Raw genomic sequence first — 19,727 nt, forward strand, 5'->3', positions numbered from 1 at the left:
TAGATTAGGGCTGGAGGAGGGTGTTTTGGGGAATTAGCGTGAAACAAAGTGATTAATTTGAAGCAAGCCGGAGAGAGGTTCCACGGTTTTGTTGACCCCTGGGCACCTCAACCGCGGCAATCGGCTCAGGACTGAGGCCTTGTGGCTCCTGAAGAATTCCAAAGTCTTCGAGGCCGTAGGTTCTGTATGTAAAAGCTATTCTGTTTGTCTGGGAAAAGTAATTTATATATATTCGAAACCTATTCCAGCTTTGAAGCCAAAGGCTCGAGGTTGTCAAACAATTTTCCCGACCCACTATGCGAAAAGTGATGGGGCTTATCTACATTGAATTTAAGTGCCCTCAGGCCTAATATGTTATATATTTGTAATCCTATATGCTTGTACGAGAGTCGGCTCTTTCGGCGAGCCGTTTCGCTGAAGCGGCCCGCCAGCACACTGGCTTTTCTACGAGTCCTGCAGTGTCCAGGGTGGAGATTTTAGGATACCGAAAAAAGGCAAGATGGACCTGCCTGTCCGGATCGCGCTTGTAGCTGTCATTTTTGTGGCAGCCACAATGGCATCAGGGGCAGGCACTGGCGGTGGAGCCTTGTACATCCCTGGATACATTGTTTCCCTCAAGGATGTTCACAAGGCGGTGCCTCTGTCCAAGGTAACTATATTTGGGGGATGCTTGGTGTCGGTGCTCATAAATATACGCCGCCGCAATCCCAAGTCAAACACACCAATGATTGCCTACGAACTCGCTGCACTGATGGAACCGTTTACCCTCTTAGGCGCCATCATCGGAGTTCTCTTGAATATAGTAATGACTGATCTGCAGATCCTTGTCTGTCTCGTTGTCACACTCTCGTTCACTAGCTACAAGACATTTAGAAAGGGTCTCGCCCAGAGGGCGGAGGAAACACGAATTCTAAAGGAGCTTGAACAGCGGCGGTACAAAGAGCAGGTGGACAACGAGTTAGGCAGTCTTGCACCTGTGGTCCAAGGGGAAAATAGATCTGAACTAGAACGATTGCTTCCTCCGATGGAAGAGGATTCTCGTCACACAGAGGGCGGGGCTTCGTTGGAGCGCTCACTCAAACGTACAGAAACCGAGGACACAACTTACTTCCCTATATCTGATAGCCTTTTGGATATTCAGGATGCTGTCGCGGTGACACCTACGTCTCGTGTTGCAGCAGATGTGGTGGGATATTGCCGGACGTGTCAAGTGAGTTGTATATATTTGGTCTTTGACTCGGTTGTAAACGTTGTTCTACTTATACTGGCGGGAGGACCTGTGGCCGTCTTATGTGGATCCCAGTGGCAGCAGGGCTGTATCTACCTGCTACTTTCGATTCACGTCCTGGGGACATTTCTTTTTGCGCGTTGGCTCATAAAGATGCGGAAACAGCTGGAAGCTGCAGGCGAGAAGAGCATGGATGTCGCTTCTGGGGGCCTGGGTTGGTTGACACCTGTTACTGCTTTCGTGTACCCTCTACTTTCTATGATGGCAGGAGTTCTTGCTGGGGCCATTGGCATTGGTGGGGGGCTCGTGAAGGGGCCCTTATTGCTTGAGATCGGCTTGTCCCCACTGGCCGCTGTCAGCACCGCCAATTTTATGATCTTCTTCACTTCCTCGGCTAATACTCTGCAGTATGCTACACTGGGTAGACTTGACTTAGCGGATTCAATTTGCTTTTTCTTTACTGCATTTGTGGCCGGGGCGGTGGGCATCAGCTGCGTATTTCACTTTATGAAAACAACACACAGGCAATCCTACTTAACCTTCCTGTTGTCTTTCGTTACTGTCATCAGTCTCTTATGCATGGTAGGGTCGTTTGTACACACGCACTACTTTATGACCCAAGGTCCTATGAAGCTCTTAACGTTACAAGACGCATGCCAACAGCAGCAAGTCTCTGGAAGGCTTTTGTTCTCCCATTTTTGAGCAACTTCATGTAATGCCTTCGGACTACAATGCGACAAAAGGCATCAGCTGCAGCGAAGCAGAGATGCGCATTTTGAAGGCAGGGGTAGGCCTAGAAAAATATTGAGCTCTTGGTTGCTAGATAAATGTCACACCATAAATCAAAAATTTGAGAGCAGGCAGTCAGGCCTTAACACGCGAAATGCTTACACAGGCATTGTCTGCATCCTTGAAGCAGAACGTGCGAAACGAAAGCCGTGTCATTGGCATGCTGGCACAGGGGATGTGCTCTTTCAGAACATGATGGGCAACCCGGCAGCGAATACGAATTGGCACAAGTTGAGTTCGATCTCGTTGCCTAACCAAAACCACACAAGAATGCTGTGCGTGCTTAAAATCTGTAAAACGAAGGAAACAACAACATCTAAAGTACGTTTTCAATCCGCTAGGATGAGCCCAGCCGCGTACATATAACCTGGATACTGGCTCAGTCACATATCTTTTAGTAGCAAACGAGCCTACGAAGTTCCGCGCTAAAGCTCTTATCACAGAAGCACGCATGGATGAAAACGAGAAGCGCTGCCAGGAGAAAGCATACGAAATACACTAGTCCAGCAATATACAGATCCCCACAGGCAAGGATATCTATGAGCTCGTCCTGAGTGCACAAATACACAGGTGATGCAACAGCCGTCTGAACACATCTGAAGGCAAGCGCACATCAAAAACTACCCTTAAGTGGAAGGGGCCAAAGAATAGCAACGCCGAAGACTTACAATAATGCCCCACGCAGCGACAATTGTCATAAGCGACACGAACATTGCTGCAAAACACACCCTGGCAACGTATATCCGCAAAATCAGTACCCGAGGCTCAAGCCTCAGCCGCACACCACAACCATGCAAATGATAAACTAGGAGCCAAGGCTGAGCAGCGAGTGCCAAATGACAACTCCCAGCAAAGCCAGCGGCCACAAACAGGAAATGCTCAACAGCTACGAACACTTCAGCAGTCTCCAGGTGCCTTACTGACAGGGAAGGAGGCGAAAAAAGGAAGCGCGCAACACACAGACGCCTATTCCACTTACTCGGAAAAACGAGAAACGTGAAGCCATGCTTTTCCATTAATTTCAGCAGGATCGTCAACACAATACCGATTGCCAGCGCGATTACATAAGAGTAGACAAGCTCTATCGAGCTGCTTTCCGACACCAACTCGACGACAATATCCTGGAGGGAACAAAATATACGCAACAACCCAGAACATACGTACCTCTATCCTCCGCCATGGGCCTTGCAAGCCGCAGCGGTGCGGGTGCATAAGCACAAGAATACAGAAAGATCACGAATATGTGATTAGGATACAGAAAGACACCGAAAAAGCAAAGCTATCCTCGAGACTAAGGTGCACGCGGGGGACAGTGAGTGCTGGCCTTACCATGCAACCCCATAGGGTAACTATCATCACGAAGGAAAGCAAGAGGGCTGAGGCACACCCGCAATAGCACACAATAGAAGGTTTTTCACAGGCTGCAGCTGTGTTCTGTAATAGAAGCAAATTGCCTGAGCAACAACAGCACCAGCGGCCGTTGCGAAGAGCCTTCGTAAGTACCGTGCAATTCCAAGGCACGAGTCTGAGGGACAGCATCCACTGGCACCTACACCTTGAGGCACGCACCGGTATAGTGGAGGATGGGTGATGTGTGAGGCTTGAATCCTAGGTCGTTGCCAGGTGGGCCCATGTCTAGGCTGCCAATGGCAGACAGGAGCGCTTGTCGCTTTAGGAAGGCCCCTACGCTGCAATTTGAGGTCACTGAATTGGAGGCATAAAAGGTGTCTGGCGCTTGGTAGAAGGATTCGACTTTGAATACTGATCTTGGACAGCGGGATACGGATGCTTCTTTGTCTAGATTGGAAGTGGAAATTCGAAGAGTCCCACATCCACGTGCTACAGAACACGTGCTCCCGGCAGGAAGACCGCAGTGATCCATTGGGCCAGAAACTACAGGCTTGCTTGACTGAATGTTCTTGGAAGGGGAGGAGCTATCCGAACAGAACTCGGAACTGTCCTCGCCTCCTGAGTCGCTAACGATTACGGCTAGCTGGTCGCCATTGCTAGACAGAATTGATTGGCAGCCGGCCTTCTGCACATCCAGATGAACCATATTTTCCGCCATCATGGCCCTTTAGATGCTACCATGCGAAAGCAGTCGGCAGACCTTTCAGCCTCCTGCCGTTCGCTATCCGCAGAGACTGAAAGAAGTTGAGGGGACACAGGGGGCGCGTCCTGCTAGGAAACTTTTGAGGTTCTGCTGGGAGCGCTACTGTCTTTGATGATTACAGGCTCAAACCCCCTCTTTGGTGCCGGTAAACCTTGGGTGCTTTCTTCGAACTTCATCCGCTTGCTCATTCCGCGGCACTGTGCCAAACCAGCGAGGGAAAACCGCTGTGAACAATCACAGCCGCTGAGCCCCAAGCCTTCTTTCGAAAATCCCTTAGGCATTACGGATTCATTCAAATTGATTTGATCTGCAAGGGATGCAGTGGCTGGATCCAGCTGTTGCGCTTTAAGGGGACCCGTGCTCAGTTGTGCACATCAACTTCTTGGGTGACACTAGATTCGTCAAGGTTCCTAATAGACACCTCATTCTAGTACAACGTACAAAAGTGCAATGTTTGTGCGCATTCGTGTGCCACAATTCAACAGCCCCACACAGCTGGCGAACACGCATGCAGCCACAAAAGATCTACGGAACAGGCGGTGTCCACGCCCCAGATTTCATTCCTATTCGCACACACTTAATGGATGCATGATTTCGCACTATATGCAATAAGTTTGAGTCAAATTATCTACTTCCGGGGTGCCCGGATGGGAAAGGCGCCATAAAAGCCCTAAATGCAATCCAATACGAGAAGGAAGCCAAATAAAGCTTGCGTGCACTTGATTACAAGAGCTGTTTTGCTCCTCTGCAAATACACAATTCGTAGCAATGGGTGCCTAGTATAAACAACTAGCACCACATATATGCAGGCACTGAAGAATTCTTAGGTGCATGACAATGGCTTAAGGCAGAGTGGATCGAGCTGGGACACCAGACGCACAACCTTTTCGTGAGTAGCTGAATAAAATGGCCTTCGGATCCTAAGGAGGTACTAGCTTGAATTTAATAAAAGGTGCATATGGATAGATGTGTCTATGTGGTGTTAGTGTACTCCATGCCTTGTTGACTAGAGCTGCCTCTTCTCACAAAAGTGTGGCACCCACACGGAGTGTTTCTAAAGGCGACTTGACACCTGGCTATAAATGTCATTTGCTAGATGCGGGAGACCTAGTATATATTCCGAAAACATCCCTATCCTACTCTGACTTCACATAAGTGGGACAGGCCTCTAGGGGGAGAAGCTGCAGTCGTTGTGGCTAGCTGCATCTTCAGAACTGAGCACAGAGTCATGCGCCACTCCTTCACAAACACACAAAGCGGTGTCCCTTATACTGCGAACGTAAGTCTTTCCTTGCAAGGAAGAAACTCTAGGCAAGTTAAACATGTCGGCAAAGCCTTTTATCTCAGTAAATCCATACATGTTTGCACCGGTAGCGGTCCGAGGTGCTACACTACCGTCCTATATTCAAAAAACACGCCTCTTTGTGAGCGGCCTGGTAAAAAAGAGTACTTATACCCGCGTTGTCGGAGCAGTCCCGTTTTTCACCAACTCACCATTCTCACAAGAAGCAGGCGAAAAGGCAAAGGTAAGAACTGCGCTTCTCTGGATAGAGCAAATGAATACGAAGTACGGGAAGACAAATACTTGCAGGAAAACACAGGGCTGATCCATAGAGCTATGGATAAGACTGTAGTGCACTGCATTCTTGTTACGGACCCCAGTGAGCCCTCCACCTTGAGCCTTACGAGTGAAAGAGCAATTCCGCGGAAATCGCACATGGCATTCTAATGCATGAAAATCCCTCCCCCTATTGACCAAGCTCCACATCCCTATGCTTAGTGCAGACGTTCTGTGTCGTGTTCACTAGAACCCAACTGACACCATTACAAAATGCGAAAGGATTTCCACATATAATACATTTATGTGTTGAACGTTCCATCTACGGCATCCGTTGGGTGACGCTTACATGCAGATTTTATCCATACATACCTGGAAGCGACTTTCAAACACGCTTTCCCCTTCCTCCGCCCGCTTCACTCAAGGCTCCAGCCTGAGTAGATATGGCAAGCTAGGGTAGGACTTACTACACTCTCTAAGATGTCCGAGCATTCACAGTTGGGGGTTGCAATGCGTATGAACATGCACACAGCAGGATAACAATAAAGGCAGCGAGCCTTCACATGTATAAGGCAGAAGAAAATGGATACTTCGTGTTTTGTTTAAGCAATCGACAAGTACAGCATCGTCATGAGGACTTCGTCTAAAGCTACTCCTACAGGAAATTTCGGGCCTGTGGGCATCTAGTAAGCGCCACGAGGGAGGAACTCAACTTCTGTCAAGCGCCTGTGGGGCCGGGAAAGGCGGCAGCCTAGCTATCACTGAACGCCTAGCTGCATATATACAAGACTCGATCAGCAATCTAATTTGCCCGCATACCGGTGCTAACTGGCAAGATAATCAAAATCTGCAAAGCCTGTTAACAAGATGCAACGCGGGGGCTCTAAAGGAGGTTGTGCTGTTTTGTGACGAGGTTCCTTTACACTAAACTAAATCTGCAGCCCTCCGACAAGTCCATGCAAAGCTGCCATTAATAAGACAACCAAACAGTCTTCAAAACTGGCAACATCCATGGCTTCCCATGATGCAATTTGGTAGGTTTGAAGGCCAGCTCGCGAATCCCCACTGAATCCGCTCTACAGTCATAGCAACCGCATTACGCTACCACCCACTAAAGAAGCTCGGTACTAGCCCTAGGCAGTGCAGGAAACGACCACAGTGACATTCTACAAGTAAGCCGTGAAAGCTCCGTCACCATTCACAGTGGCCACTACTGACACTGACCCTTTTAAACGAAAAGCCGAGTTTGGGGAGGTTAAGTGTCCCGATCTTCCTTATTACCGAACATGGCCATACCTATCGCATTGCTTTGTCTGACCATTCTCGGTCCGTTCCTTTAGAATTTAGCCCATCCTCAGTTATACATGTCTCCATGGAATGGCAATGGTACTATTGAAGCGTCAGCCTTAGGACGTATTTCTGTGGCCACATTTGTCCTCTTACAGGCTCAAAGAATATGTGCTAGCTTTGATTTCGTAGGGCTTTAGGAGGCATTTAATGTATTATCGGCATCTGAGTTCATTTAATAATTCGAGTAGACTGCCTACTGGCGACGACCTCAGCCTCATTCAAAAAGACAAAGTACCCCTAAGGTTCTCTTTCAGGTGCTCATCTACTTGCCGTACACCTTTTTCTCTTGTCATCTGCTGCTCTCAATGGCTGTTCGGCTCTCTTGCTGCTAGATGCTGCGTCTGAGCTGCGTGGACGTTGGACTCAAGGGGATAGGCTGATGACTTTCTCCCGGAGCTAATGGCTGTACATTGCTCCTTCAGTAAAATACAGTACATTACAGACTGAAGCTTAAGGCAACAGCCGAACAGTATGACGGCAATTTAGCTACTGGCAGCAGCTTATGCAAAGACCCCTTGGTCAAGGTTATAGGAACATAGCACAAGCGCTTTGAAGTGTACAGTTATAACAAAAACGGCCTTTCTAATGCCAGATAGGCGCAGCGGACACGTGCACTGCTCACCTCTGGCTTCACTCAGGACTTAAAACACACCAGAAGTTTCGATAATAAACAAAGTTGGCAATGAAGAGGGAAGAGCAAAAACGGCCTCCCAAACCAAAATTTTTAAAGTCTCAGCCGATCCAACAGGGCTTTTGTGCTTTGCGCTTCTTCTGCAGCGAAACGCATGCATTCGTCTAAAAGCGTAAGGTTTCTGCAGCACAGTCGCCGCCGCAGTTGCCGCGGTTCTTCATCTGAGGGCTGCGGGCACTGCCGTTTGACGCAGTGCTGTTGCTGCTCCTTGCAGTCAACCACCGAGGCCTCTTCATCATTTTCTTCGTCTTCACGTTCAGGGCGGTTCTTTTTCTGGCGCTGCACGCTGTCGTTGTATTTTCGCAAAGTTTCTTCCAAAGCTGCAAGTGAAGGAGGCATCGACAGCTGAGACCACGGAAGAAATGCCGGTCCGGCGAAGCGGTGCCACACAGAGAAGGGGAAGACCATGGGCTCGCTTCCAACTGCTGCTATGACTGTTGCTGCATTGCGCCGTGCGGTGTCCAGTGCCGCAGCATATACAGTCTGTAGGGAGTGGTACTTATCTTGCATTTGCGTCGGATGCTGCTCTGCAGAACGGCACGCGTCAGCAACAGTGGCCAGGTCGACAAGCTGCGACAACGCCGCCGCCTTACTGTACACCCGGCGGAGGAAAGGCAGGATTTGTCGCTGCTGCTGAATGTTCTCATGATGTCTCTGGAGTAGCGGCCTGGCGAGTTCATAAACAATATCACAGTCTACTGAGGGAAAGCAGCCTGCAAATTCTGCATCAGCAAGAGAAAGCGCGTGCTGTTGCAACTGCTGGGTTCCGTGTAGCAGCCGCATCTCGAGGGCCAGTAACCATTCAGCTGGCGGCAGCTGCCACAAGCGGCTACTGCAGCGATTGATAAATCCCGCGGCTGCTGCCGCTGCTGCCTGGAAGGCTTCCATACACAATGCTGCATCAGCGGCTACCTGTGCCACCTGTAAAGCGGCAGGCCCATCGAAAAGCTGCTCCGGAGCTTCCGCAAGCAGCACATCGCCTTCTTGCTGCAATTCTGCTACAAGAAGACCCTTAAAGGACTCCCGAGCACGAGCTGCTGCCGCGCGAGTGGCAGCATTCAGAGCCTGATTCCATGTGCGAATCCATGTAGACAGCAGCAGCTGCTGTCGCTGCAGCTGCATGGGGCGTTGTCGCACCAGCGATTCCATAAGGGGGCCTCGCCGCAGCGCTTCCCACGGATCAAGGGAGAGGCACTGTAGCAAGCCTCGGGCAAAAGGGAGGACGTCTTGCATGCAGTAGCAGCTACTGGTGCTGTTGCTGCAGCCGTCATTGGATTTGCGGCGAACCCCACCCGACCCGACAACTGCAATGCACCGCACTTGCACGTCGGCTTCTGCGAGATTAAACCTGTAGACACCCCAACCACAGCAGCACAGCATGGGGTCATGCCATGCAGTATATATATATACATATACGCAAGCTTGCTAAACAGGTCCAACACTCGGTGGCTCATACTGCTACTGGTGCTGCTTATGATACAGCTACTGCTGGTGTTAAGGCTGAAGCTGCATACTCTGGATACTTCGAGGAAACGGCGCGGAAGAGCTGCGTGCGGACAGCTGCGCAGGCAGTGTGAACTTCGTCATCTACGGGGCGAGCTAGCTGCTGGTGCTGCGAATACTGTAAGAAGGAACCTTTTCCATGACAGGAGCTATCTGTTGCAGCTTGGTCTGCATGCCTAGAAAAGAACTGCGGAGGCAGCGACAGTGCAAAGACTACAGACACCACAGCAGTGTCGGTTTGCCCCTGCTGTTGCTGCAGCATCTTAAGAGCATGTGCGATCTCCGCTGCTGCTGCAGTCCACTGCTGCTGTGCTGCGGCTGCGCCTTCGCGGTTTGTGTGTGGATCAGAGAACCTGCATGGCAGCTGTACGGTGTCGGGGCGACTGCCGCCGCACACGGCACAGAGGGAGCTATGTGATGCGGCTGGTGCATGCAGTCCTGTCTCTGCCACAGGTGTTTCTGCGTCTGCAAAAGGAAGCGACACCAGGAAAGGGAGGGGCGATAGCACCATGGCTGCTCCACTCAATGCCTCCTCCACTGCCACCGCATACGCGACCTCCCCTTGACTTTTTTCTGCGGCACTGGGCGCAGCCAAGCCGCCCACTGCATGCAATGCGCAGAACAGAGGCACTGGCAAGGCAGCCCTCGGAAGGGGTAGAGCTTGTTGCGGCCAGAGCAGCAAGTGACCTGCCAGAGGGAGCGCTGGTGTCTCTGCAGCAGTAAGACACCCCCGCAGAAGCACGGGAGCTGCAGTGTTGCTGCTGCTGCTGCTGCTCCCCACGGCAACCCCGTGTGCAGCCGTAGCAATCACACGCAGCAACAGGGCCTCTGTAGCAGCGGCGCGGCGGCTCAGAAAGACGACCTTGAAGAAGAGGCGAGGCGGCGAGTCGTACTGCAGCGGCAGCTGCTGCTGCATTTCATGCTGATCCTCGTCTTGCTGTTGTTCGCAAGCCAGAATGGCATCCAGGGTATCTCGCGGTAGGACAGACGCAGCTGCAGCAATGGCAGCCGCAAGCATTTCTGGAAGCGGCTGCCGCGGCCACTCTGTTTGGTGCTGCAGCAGTCTCAAAAAGTCTTCCTCGGGAGACCTAAGAGCATGAAGAGCGCGCTCGATTTCTCCCTCAACCAGAAAGTTCTTGGCCAGAGAAAGTGAGGCTGCGGCTCTTGCTGCTGCTGTTGGGGTTGTCTGCTCCTCAGGAGCTTCCCGCGTGTTGATTGATGAGGATCTCCTCAGGAAGCTCTCGGGCAAGTCATCTGCGGCCTGAGACTGAGGCGACAGTTGCCGACGCGGCTGGAGCTGAGCCGGCTGTTGCTGCCGTGAGGGCTGCTGCAACCGCTGCAGCTGATTCTTCCGCTGCATCTGCATCTGCTGCTCCTGCTCTTGGTGCTCCTGCTGCTGTCTTTCTAGCTGCTTCAGCTCGCGCGTCCTGGCCGGAGAGTGTTCTTCCTCGTGAGGGCCCTCCTTCTCCTTCCATGAGTCGTCTTCTTTGGACAGTTCCGCTTTCAAGGTCTCTTTAGCGGGAAGCGCCTCACAGGATACTCCATTCGACGCTGCTGCAGCGGCCAAACGCACAGAGAACAAGGCGCATCAGCGCACAGGCAGGCAGGGATTCACAGCTTTTCGGGGCGGAGCAGCACCCTCAAGTGGAGGGAACACCGACATGCTCTCCTCGAAGCTTAAGAAGTCTAGACCCGCTTACCTCTGCTCGCCCGTCGCCGCCTCCACCTCCGGATGCCAATGATGCCCTCAGGAAGAGCCTCCAGATCCCCCGCAGCGGCAGCGCTGTCTTGCGGTGAAGCCTCGGATACCTCAGACGTCAGTTTGGCCATTGGCGGGGAGCGTGCTGGCGTCGACTCCGGAGGTGAAGGCATCGCCGTCTGGGGGCTGTGTGGAAGTGCCGTTTGGTTTGGAGAGGTGGGAAGCACCCGCAGTTTGCGGCCTCCCTCAACTCCCCCGAGCAGATCCGACGCAGGGAAGACACGTGCTTCCGTCGCAGAAGCAGTCGAGGAGATCGGCGTGATTACTGATGAGTTTCCCGCCGCTCCTCCAAAGATGGGCGGCACTCCCGTCGGCACGCATACAAGAGGGCTCTGGGGAGAAGCCCCTGCAGCAGTCACGACAGCTGCTGCTGCTGATGTTGCAGCTGCAGCTGCATCCTGTGCCACTCCGCTTGCCTGCGTATCTGATGGCCCCCTTGAAGGGACCTGTCCAGCTACAAGTGCTTGACGAGTCTCTGCGTTCGTTGCCATAGTAACGTCCACAGAGGAAGGCAGCCACTCTACGCGCTCTGCTGAACCTATACGAACAGACGAAGACGCCTGCACCCCCCCCTGAGACCGCTCTGCCCCTTGGATATCTTGTTGCTGTTGCTCTTGCAGTTGCTGTGGTTGCTGCCGTTGCTGTTGCTGCTCTTGCTGCTGATGCTGCTCTTGCTCTTGCTGCCGTTGCTGCTGTAGCTGTTCCTGTTGCTGCTCGAATTGCTCCTGCACTTGGAATAGTGCCCCGTTTGGCTTCTCTTGTTGCTGCCCTTGAGAGTCCTCCAAAGTTTGCTGGTGCTGCGGATGTCGCAGCTGTTGCGCCTCGCCAGATTTCCCATAGCCCTCCTGAACACCTGGGGTGGAGACAGAGGACCCTGAGGCTGCGGAAGCGGCATGCTGTGCAGCTACTCTTTCGTCCGCTGCGGAGGTTGCTGCGAAACGGAAAAGTGGCGGCTTTGTGGAGTGCTCTTGGGGCAGCTGCTGTTCTGCTTCGTGCTGCGACTCCTGCTTTCCCTCTTGCGGCCGCTCTAGAGACTTATTGTGCGCCTGTTGGCGGAGCCGCAGCTGCTGCAGCCGCTTCAGCTTCCTGAGTTCGTCTTGCTGTTGCTGCCCCTGCAGCCCATGCTGGCGCTGCGGCTCTTCCGGTGCGTGTTGCTGCTGCTGCTTGAGGTAGAACGCCTTGCTGAGGGCTGCGGCGGAAGGCCTGAGTTGCTGTTGCGGCGGGGGAGCAGCAGCAAACGGCGGCTCGGGGGGGTAATCCGGATCCAGGAGCTGCTTTCTCGAGGAGCATGAGGGGGGGGCGAGAAACGCAGAAGGTGCTCTCGGGCCCTTCGCCTTCTTGTAGGAAGAGAGATCTTGCAGCAGCGACTTGTCCGTCTGCTCTAAAAGACAGACTGGCAGGCCTCGAGGCGTCACTGACGTGCCGATGCCGTAAGCTTTCAGAAACAGCAGGAAGAGATCTTCTGAGGCACAGCCACACAGCGCACGTGCAAGAAAAGGTGACACAAGACCGCAGCGTGACGAGTGCAGGGAAGAAGTGCGCATGGGACGGGGGGCAGTACGAGCACGCGAGAGGCGTAAAGCCCTCGCCGGCAGTCGCACGAGCAGAGTCGCTGGAGGTGAGCCGATACACTCCGTGAGGGCAGGGCGAAGCATGGGGATTGACGCTAAACGGGCAATTACCATCTTCTCCGTCAAATCCCATCAAGACAGCAAGTCTCTGGGGGCTGATGGGATTTCTAGAGCCTCCGGCCAGTCTGTTGAAGACGAGAGCGGCGAGCAGGCGGGCCCTCGCAAATGGAAGAAACTTGTGCAACAGCACACACAACAGATACGGCCCCCCCCGCATCAATCTGACATATCTCCGGAGATCCAAAGCCTTGAAGGCCTTGTACGCGGAGAGTGCGAACCGCACGGAGGGGTCTTGCTGCAGCTGCTGCGGCAGCCGCTGCAGCAGCGATACTACAGCAGTGTCGCTGGCTTCCTGAGCCAAGAGCATCAGCAGACGAAACCCCCAGAACTCCCCTTCGTACGGGCTGCTGTAAACTAGCAAATCCATGAGGTCCGTCGCGCTAAGCCCTGCTGCGGCTGGTCCGGCAGCAGCAGCAGCAGTGGCAGCAGCGGAGGCAGCATCGCGTTTGCTGCGAAATGCGCGAGTCGCCTCGTATCCCTGCATCAGCTTGTCAAGGCATGTCTGCATGAGCCCGTGGTTCGAGACTGCATCGAAGCCAGGAGTTCCCGCCAAAAGCTCCTCAGAGAGAACAAGGAAGCGGAAGGAAATCTCAAGGGTCTCTATGGAGGCTCTATGGGGTGACACATGCTGCACGGTGAGCTCTTGCCAGCAAGCCCTCAGCCTGTCTCTCAGAAAGTTGTAGACGTCAATATACGCGTACGGCCTGGGCCGCGGATAAAGGTATTCCTTCCTGGGCAGACACTGCTGCTGCTGCTGCTGCTGCTGCATGCATCCATTGGTCAAATCGGCATCAGCAAAGTATGTTAGGAGTGCATGCACCGCTCGCCGGCACCAAACTGCAGGGCGAGTGTCTGACTGCTTGAATGGTTTGCCCGCATCACTGCGGCGGAAGGATGAGAAGGCGAGGTGTACGTTGACCTGAGCCGCACAGGAAAAGAGGAGAGGTGGCGAGACAGCGTCAAGAATCTCGAAGTTGATGGTGATAGATAACGACCCCTGTTGGCCTCCACAGCTTGCGCGCGCAGAGAGAGCGAGAGAGACAGAGACAGAGAGACTTCAAAGCCAGAAAAGGCGCCGCCGCGCAGCGGATGAGCAGGAAGCACTAGTAGTTGAGAAGCTGGATATACCCTTGGAGAGTAAAGTAGGCCTTAAACAGCTCAGCGATCCTGCAGGGGAAGGGAAAAAGCGATTTATGAGGGGGAAGGGAGGAAGGGGTCGAATCCTGTATGTATATGTATATATGCATGCGGCTTACAATGCGTGCTTCTGGATCTCCAGGGACCGTTGCGTCTAGGCGTTCGAAGTCTGATGCCGTTGAAACCTGTTGCTTATCCAGCATTTCCTCGTGGCTGCAGCAGCCGTAAAGCTGGCCTACAAAGGCACCTCCCGGGGAGCCGTCACCTCCTCCGGTGGGTGAGGACGCTTGCGAGCCGTCTAGTAGAAACTGCTGCAGCTGCTGTACTACCTGGACGCGCAGAATTAAGGCCCCATCCTCAAGATCCGCCTGCAGCATTGGATTTGCGTGGGAGCCTTGAGGCTGCGGCAAAGGCGGAGGAACCGCGCGGCCCTCCGCTGCACAGAGGCGACTTCTCCCATGCACAGCCACCACGCTGCCACCATTAGCACTGCCGCTGCTTGCTTCCTCGCTTGGCGTTCCTGCGTTCTGGAAGGCACTGCTGCCAGTTAGCGCAAACGAGGGCCCCTCGTGCGCGGCCGAGGGCCCCGAGGAGGGGCCCCCACTGCTGCCGCTGCTGCCGGCAGTCGCTTTTGTTGCTGCCAAGCCGCCAGTACCAGCCGCAGCAGACACGCTGCCGAGAAAGAGGCTCGATCCGCCAACGGAGTGTCCAGGAGGGGGCCCCTTGCTGGTAAGAGCGGCCCCCAAGGCCGATCTTTCAGGGGGGCCCCCAGAATGCCCGTTCACGGCATTGCTGCGTCGTGCAGCTGCGACCCCAAACAGACTACTGCCCGCCTCAAAGCTGGAAGCCTCTCGAGCAGCAGTGCCTTCGAAAGGGCCCCCGCTACGTGTGGCTGGGGGGCACCCATTGGAGACTTCAGAAGGCAAAGAATTGCCTTTCGAGCGAGCTGCAGAAAAGGGCCCCCGCGCTGCCGCACCTCCGAATAAGCCGCTGCTTGAGGAAGAAGCCAGGAGCCCCTCGGAAGCTGCAGCAGTACCAACGCGGTTGCTGGCGGCTTTATTATTCTGATGCGAAAGTGCTGCCTGTCTAGTGCCCTCCTGCACGGCGGCCTCCCCAACTGCACTGCCAAACAAGCCGCCACTAGGCAAGGGCCTAGCAGCTGGAGGGCCCCCAAAGAGGGGGCCCCCCGAGGCAGATCCACTCGCGAAGCTTCCAAAGAGGGGGCCTCCGGAGGCAGATCCACTCGAAGGGCCCCTAAAGAGGGGGCCCCCCGAGGCAGATCCACTCGAAGGGCCCCCAAACAAAATACCGGTGGCCGTCGTACTGCCGGATACCCCACGCGTATCAGCGCCTGCTCCGAAAGCGGGAGCCCGTAGCGGTGTGTTGGAGAAGACAGAAGAAGCAGCGGCAGATAAGCCTTGCGAAGTATTGGCGGCATCTACAAGCGTGGCACTTGAAGCAACCCCACCCTGTCCCTTGGACAGAGAATTGACGGCTGCGGGAGGCGAAAGCGCTTCCGTAGACCTACCATCAAGCGCACTGCTACCGGCAGCAGCATTCGCGAAATTTGTCCCCTGAGGGATGCCAAACATCCCGCCAGTTGTAGATGCATTAGACAGGAGCTCACTCCGTCCGAAGCTCCAGCCCGACTCCCCGCCAGAAGCTCCAGACTTACAGGCCGCGTTGTTGCTGCTAGTGCTGCCGCCTCCAACGAGACCTGAGGAAGTTCCCGCTACTCCGACACCCCTTCCAAACAGTATGTGTCCACTACCACCAGTGCCTTTGGGAACCGCAGATGGCGCGATGCCTGCGAACGCGGCTACTTGTCGACCCGCATTTGCCGCAGAAGAAGCTCCAAAGAGACTTGTCGTCGCCCCCCAGGGAGCAGCTGAGGCTGCGTTGAAGGGGGTGGTCGTGCTCGTGGAGGTGCTGCCTGTGGAGGCGGAGGACCCGGGGGTGTTTCCAAAGAGGGAGGGTGGTGCTGCTGCTGCTCTTGCTGCGTTCGCCGTAGAAAGGCTTTGAAAAAGAGCACTGCCACGGCTCTCCTCAGCGGGCATGGCTGCTTTACCAAAGAGATCTCCGGGGGCCCTCCACGGGCTGGAATTCGGGGGGATCCCCTGCATCTTCGCAACTGACGAAGAGAGGGTAGGCCCCTTACACTGCTAGAGATACTCGGCCATACCAGGGGAGGAGGCGCACCACCTTAGGCAAGTATGGAGGTGGAGAAGCAGTTTTGAGGCTCCTCCTACAGGCAGTGCTCGCCGCAGCTTAGGACGGGCTGCACGACACCGGGGGCCCTCAGCCTCTTCGGCGTTCTCTCTCTCCCTCTCTCTCGACACAGACATTTATGGATGAAAATAAAGCAGCAAAAGAGGTCATGTTGGGGGAGGATGCTCAGGAAAAATGCCACAGCACAGGCTGTCGTCCAGCCTGCGATACATGCAGTCCCACACACACCGGAACAACGGTGGCTTCTTGGGGGCCCCCTGGGCCTCCTGCTGAGCCCTTCCTTGTGGCATGCGCAATGCCAATATGCGATTCGTATTGCAACTTTCGCAGCGCTGTCCCCATTGAATCGCAGTGAGACACCGCGACACCGCCTTCATCTCTCGGGGCGTCCCTGCACTCCCTCATCACGAGTTCCCGAGCTCCACCGAGGAAGGGGAGAGGGGGGCTGCCGGGAGAATTACCGCCTTGTGCCGAGGCAAGGGCGGCCTCGCGCACTTCTATGGAAGCTTTTACACTTGCTCTTAGGGCTGTCAAGGGCCCCCAAGGTGGAAAGGATCAAACCGTTAGGGGCCTCACAATCCTCGTTTGTCTTGGGCTGGTCTTGTTGTTTGCTGGTATCCCCGGATCTGTTGCGCTACAGCCGCGACAGGTGCCTCATCGCCTGAGCGCTGCAGCGGCTAGCAGCGGGACGTGCAACAGCCGAAGCCGGCGTTGCGATGTCAGCGGACCGTTGCAGCTTGCCAGCCGCAATACCACGGGCAGGATCCGTCGCGAACTGCAGGCCGAAAGACCCCTTCAAGCCTGCGTGCCATCGTTTGCATGTAGATACCCCCTCCTAAGGAGGCCCCCTGGGGGCCTCTTATGGGCCTGCTTGGAGGACTCTACCGCCGAAAGGACTGCGTTACCGAGAAGAGCAACTGCAGCGCCTGCGGACGGGAACACCCGAGTCTCTGGAAACGCATCGAATACTCTCCCAAAAGGAGATTCCGAAGAACGCTCGCAGCCTCTCCACGGAATATGCGTGTGCGTCTCGCCTCTTCTGAGCAATCCTGAGGCACCGGATAGAAGGCCCCGTGAGTTACAGAGCCTCCAGCGCGCAGCACGAGTCCACAGCCCTCCTGAATTCCCGGGGAACGGCATGCACTGTTTGGCGCTTGCAGACAGAGGGCAGAAATCTGCATGAGTGGGACGCCCTCCTCTTGCCGTGCCGAAGTGGCGTGCGGCGCTGGCGTTGTGGTGGCCAATTTGTTGTTGCAGTTGCTGCTGAGGGTGCATGCAGGCTTCCTGAGGGGCCCTGCAGCATACGAGTCGACGGCAGTGGCTCGGCTTAAGGCCACGGGTGCATCCGTTTCTGTGAGGCCTCCTGAGGCCCCCCGCGGCAGCAGATCTGCTGCCCCGCTTCACCTCGAGGTGTCAGCCCTTCCGCCAATCCCCTTACGCGATCCTGCGGCTGAGCATGAGGCCCCCGTTGGGGGCCTCACCCGCAGCAGCAGTACGAGTACCACCGACAGTGTCGCGCCGCGCTCTGGGAATGCAGACAACAGGCAAGGACTGCTTCAGCAGCACACCATGGCATTTGCCCCTTCCAGGGGGAGCATCAGCTGGTTTGGATGCTTCGGTGCTGCTGCGGCTATTCTAGAGGCACTCCCTGTGGCGGAAGCAACCGCTGAGGCAGAGGCAGCGTCAGAGGCTGCACGATCCACTTCTTCGCATCTATCCCCCCTCCTGCTGGCGTCTTCGGGAGCGCCTGCCATGTGGCTGTGCGGCAGCAAGGCCTCCCTGCTGAGGAGGGCCTTCGAGGCCCTTAGAGGCCCCGACCCCAAAGATCTCCACACGCTGCGATTTTACCAGGAAGACGCGAAGAAGAGGGAGAGAGAGCAGCCACAACAAAGCGTTCCCGCTGCACGGTTGGCGCTGCTCACAGTGGGCGACGGGGGAGACTTCAGCGAGGCGGCCTCGGCGGCACCAGCGTCTGCATGGGGGCATCAGCACCTGCTGGAAAGCCTGAAGCAGCAGCAACAAAGTTGGAGTTTTCAAGAAAGCTCTTCGGTGGCCTTACAGGCGGATGTACTCGAGCGAGCAACTATTGGAGGGGCCTTGCTGCAGTGCTGCGAAGCTGCTGGACTTCTTCTGAGGATTGGCGAAGGCGCCTTCGAGGCGGCCTCCTCTTGCTTGGCGGGGTACGTCTGTTTCTAAGATCTCTTGGCTCTCATGAGGCCCCTAGAGAAGCCCGCGCAGGGGGCCTATGGCGGGGTCTATGAGAGCGGCATCTTTTTCTGTGTGCCCGCGCAGGCAGCAGCAAGCGCACCGAAGCAGCAACCAGGAGGAGCAGCAGATGCATGAGCAGAGCTTTGCAGCGAGAGTTTCCTTGGAGAGGGCATTGTGCTTTAGTCCTACGGTAAAGCACAAACTGCTACTTGGTACGCGGGGTAGACGGGATGGGGAGGTCTGCGTGCTAGTACACTAGGGGAAGCGGGAGAGACTTCCATGTTTCGTGACTCAGAAGCACCGACAAAAGGCAGCCCCCTTAGGAACGCACACAGGCGACTTACAGTTCATTTGTGTCTTGACTTCCGCATTGGCAGAAGAAATGGACAGGGGGGATAGCATGCAGCAAAAGTGGAGCCAGAAGTTTAGCTCGACGCGTAGCATTATGCAAGCATTGCGCACGCGCATCACCAAACAAACCTTTAAGCTTCTTTGCATGGATCTACGCATTGCAGGAGGCACAATTCTGAGAGACCCCACGAAGGCGGTTCTGCTGCGACAGGCAAGAGCTGCTGTGAGGGCCTTTCGGCTGCAAATGGAGAGCCACTTCAAGGAGGCTGATATCCTCCTCTACGTAAGAGGCGTTCCTCCGCGTGACAGTGCTGAACCCATCTGCAGCAAGTCCACCGTGGCACGGTGCTCGGGCAGCAGAAGGAGCACGGCCATGACCCCCTCCAAGGAGGATCTCCCACCAGGTAGTGAAAATGTAAGGTCATCTCCCACGACAATTCGCAGCGAGTCGCTGGACACAAGACCTCGAAGGGCCTCTTGTAGCCTTTATGAACAACTGATAGCTGCTTCTACGGCAGCGGGGTTGCCGTGTTTTATTTTTGAGGACGGCTGGATGCTCCTGGGTGTCCCTGGCAGCGATGAGTTGGTGCTGAAAACTGCGGCAGCTCGTACGACGCAGGAATAATAGGCCCCTTCAGGCGCAACAGGGTTAATGCTCTTGGGGCTTTCTGGTGACGCGCAACCTTCCTGCTAGGCGTCATGATCTGAATAAGATCATACACTTACATTCTTTGTCTGAGGGGCGCTTGCTGCTGCACCTGAGCAGTGCGCCGCATAGAGGTGTTAGTTGACTTAGCAGGCGGTAGAAAACTATTACTCGGCCTTCTAGTGACAGAGACGGGTTGCATGTCGGTCGCTGAAGCTGAAATTCTAGATGCGTTGCTGGCACGGCACTATAGCTAAAGCCTGTGGCGCATTATCCGTTTACTGCCGCGCGTGTACCAAACGACTTGACGCATAAGTGTTGGCACTGCAGCGCCTCCAGAAAAGGTCGCGTGCAGAGACCCTGCGAACAAGGGTGTTTTCTGCAGCAGCGTAACACTTTGAGGATCGGCTTGACAGATCCCCTAAGGGGACCTGCTAAAGAAATGGAATCGCAGTTGAGGAACTGCGATTGCAG

The 19,727-nt window shown here is 54.9% G+C and overlaps 4 protein-coding genes across 4 annotated transcripts; 2 read left to right on the plus strand and 2 right to left on the minus strand.

Moving 5' to 3' along the window:
- Positions 1-499: 499 nt before the first annotated feature.
- LOC34623660 lies at positions 500-1,930 on the plus strand. Its single transcript, XM_026334225.1, has one exon. The coding sequence runs from the start codon at positions 500-502 to the stop codon at positions 1,928-1,930; it is 1,431 nt and encodes a 476-aa protein (XP_026190010.1).
- A 481-nt stretch (positions 1,931-2,411) lies between these two features.
- LOC34623659 lies at positions 2,412-4,085 on the minus strand. The gene is made up of 5 exons (XM_026334226.1): positions 3,573-4,085; positions 3,347-3,508; positions 2,997-3,138; positions 2,686-2,732; positions 2,412-2,567 (listed from the first exon to the last, which is right to left on the minus strand). Exons 1-5 carry the CDS (start codon positions 4,083-4,085, stop codon positions 2,412-2,414), a joined length of 1,020 nt encoding a protein of 339 aa, XP_026190011.1.
- Positions 4,086-7,762: 3,677 nt separating this feature from the next.
- LOC34623658 lies at positions 7,763-15,942 on the minus strand. Its single transcript, XM_026334227.1, has 8 exons — positions 14,449-15,942; positions 13,939-14,346; positions 12,674-13,601; positions 11,723-12,453; positions 11,375-11,563; positions 10,933-11,086; positions 9,244-10,732; positions 7,763-9,077 (listed from the first exon to the last, which is right to left on the minus strand). The coding sequence occupies exons 1-8, from the start codon at positions 15,940-15,942 to the stop codon at positions 7,763-7,765; spliced, it is 6,708 nt and encodes a 2,235-aa protein (XP_026190012.1).
- Positions 15,943-16,166: 224 nt separating this feature from the next.
- Positions 16,167-19,232, plus strand: LOC34622155. The gene is made up of 5 exons (XM_026334228.1): positions 16,167-16,399; positions 16,574-17,043; positions 17,328-18,228; positions 18,440-18,468; positions 18,772-19,232. Exons 1-5 carry the CDS (start codon positions 16,167-16,169, stop codon positions 19,230-19,232), a joined length of 2,094 nt encoding a protein of 697 aa, XP_026190013.1.
- Positions 19,233-19,727: the final 495 nt, after the last annotated feature.

Source organism: Cyclospora cayetanensis, unplaced genomic scaffold (assembly GCF_002999335.1).
Source record: "Cyclospora cayetanensis isolate NF1_C8 unplaced genomic scaffold, CcayRef3 CcayRef3_contig_39, whole genome shotgun sequence".
Classification (NCBI taxonomy): Eukaryota; Apicomplexa; class Conoidasida; order Eucoccidiorida; family Eimeriidae; genus Cyclospora; species Cyclospora cayetanensis.

Coding starts and splice junctions, on each gene's coding strand:
- LOC34623660 (XM_026334225.1), top strand. CDS start 500: ATGGACCTGCCTGTCCGGATCGCGCTTGTAGCTGTCATTTTTGTGGCA.
- LOC34623659 (XM_026334226.1), bottom strand. CDS start 4,085: ATGGCGGAAAATATGGTTCATCTGGATGTGCAGAAGGCCGGCTGCCAA. Junction 3,139..3,346: donor TTACCCTATGGGGTTGCATG/GTAAGGCCAGCA, acceptor TGTTCCCTCCAG/GATATTGTCGTCGAGTTGGT. Junction 2,733..2,996: donor CACGTTTCTCGTTTTTCCGA/GTAAGTGGAATA, acceptor TGTGTTTTGCAG/CAATGTTCGTGTCGCTTATG.
- LOC34623658 (XM_026334227.1), bottom strand. CDS start 15,942: ATGCAGGGGATCCCCCCGAATTCCAGCCCGTGGAGGGCCCCCGGAGAT. Junction 12,454..12,673: donor GGGATTTGACGGAGAAGATG/GTAATTGCCCGT, acceptor GCTGTGCCTCAG/AAGATCTCTTCCTGCTGTTT. Junction 11,087..11,374: donor CACAGGATGCAGCTGCAGCT/GCAACATCAGCA, acceptor TCACCTCCGGAG/TCGACGCCAGCACGCTCCCC.
- LOC34622155 (XM_026334228.1), top strand. CDS start 16,167: ATGGATGAAAATAAAGCAGCAAAAGAGGTCATGTTGGGGGAGGATGCT. Junction 16,400..16,573: donor GCTGTCCCCATTGAATCGCA/GTGAGACACCGC, acceptor ACTTGCTCTTAG/GGCTGTCAAGGGCCCCCAAG. Junction 17,044..17,327: donor AAAAGGAGATTCCGAAGAAC/GCTCGCAGCCTC, acceptor GGGTGCATGCAG/GCTTCCTGAGGGGCCCTGCA.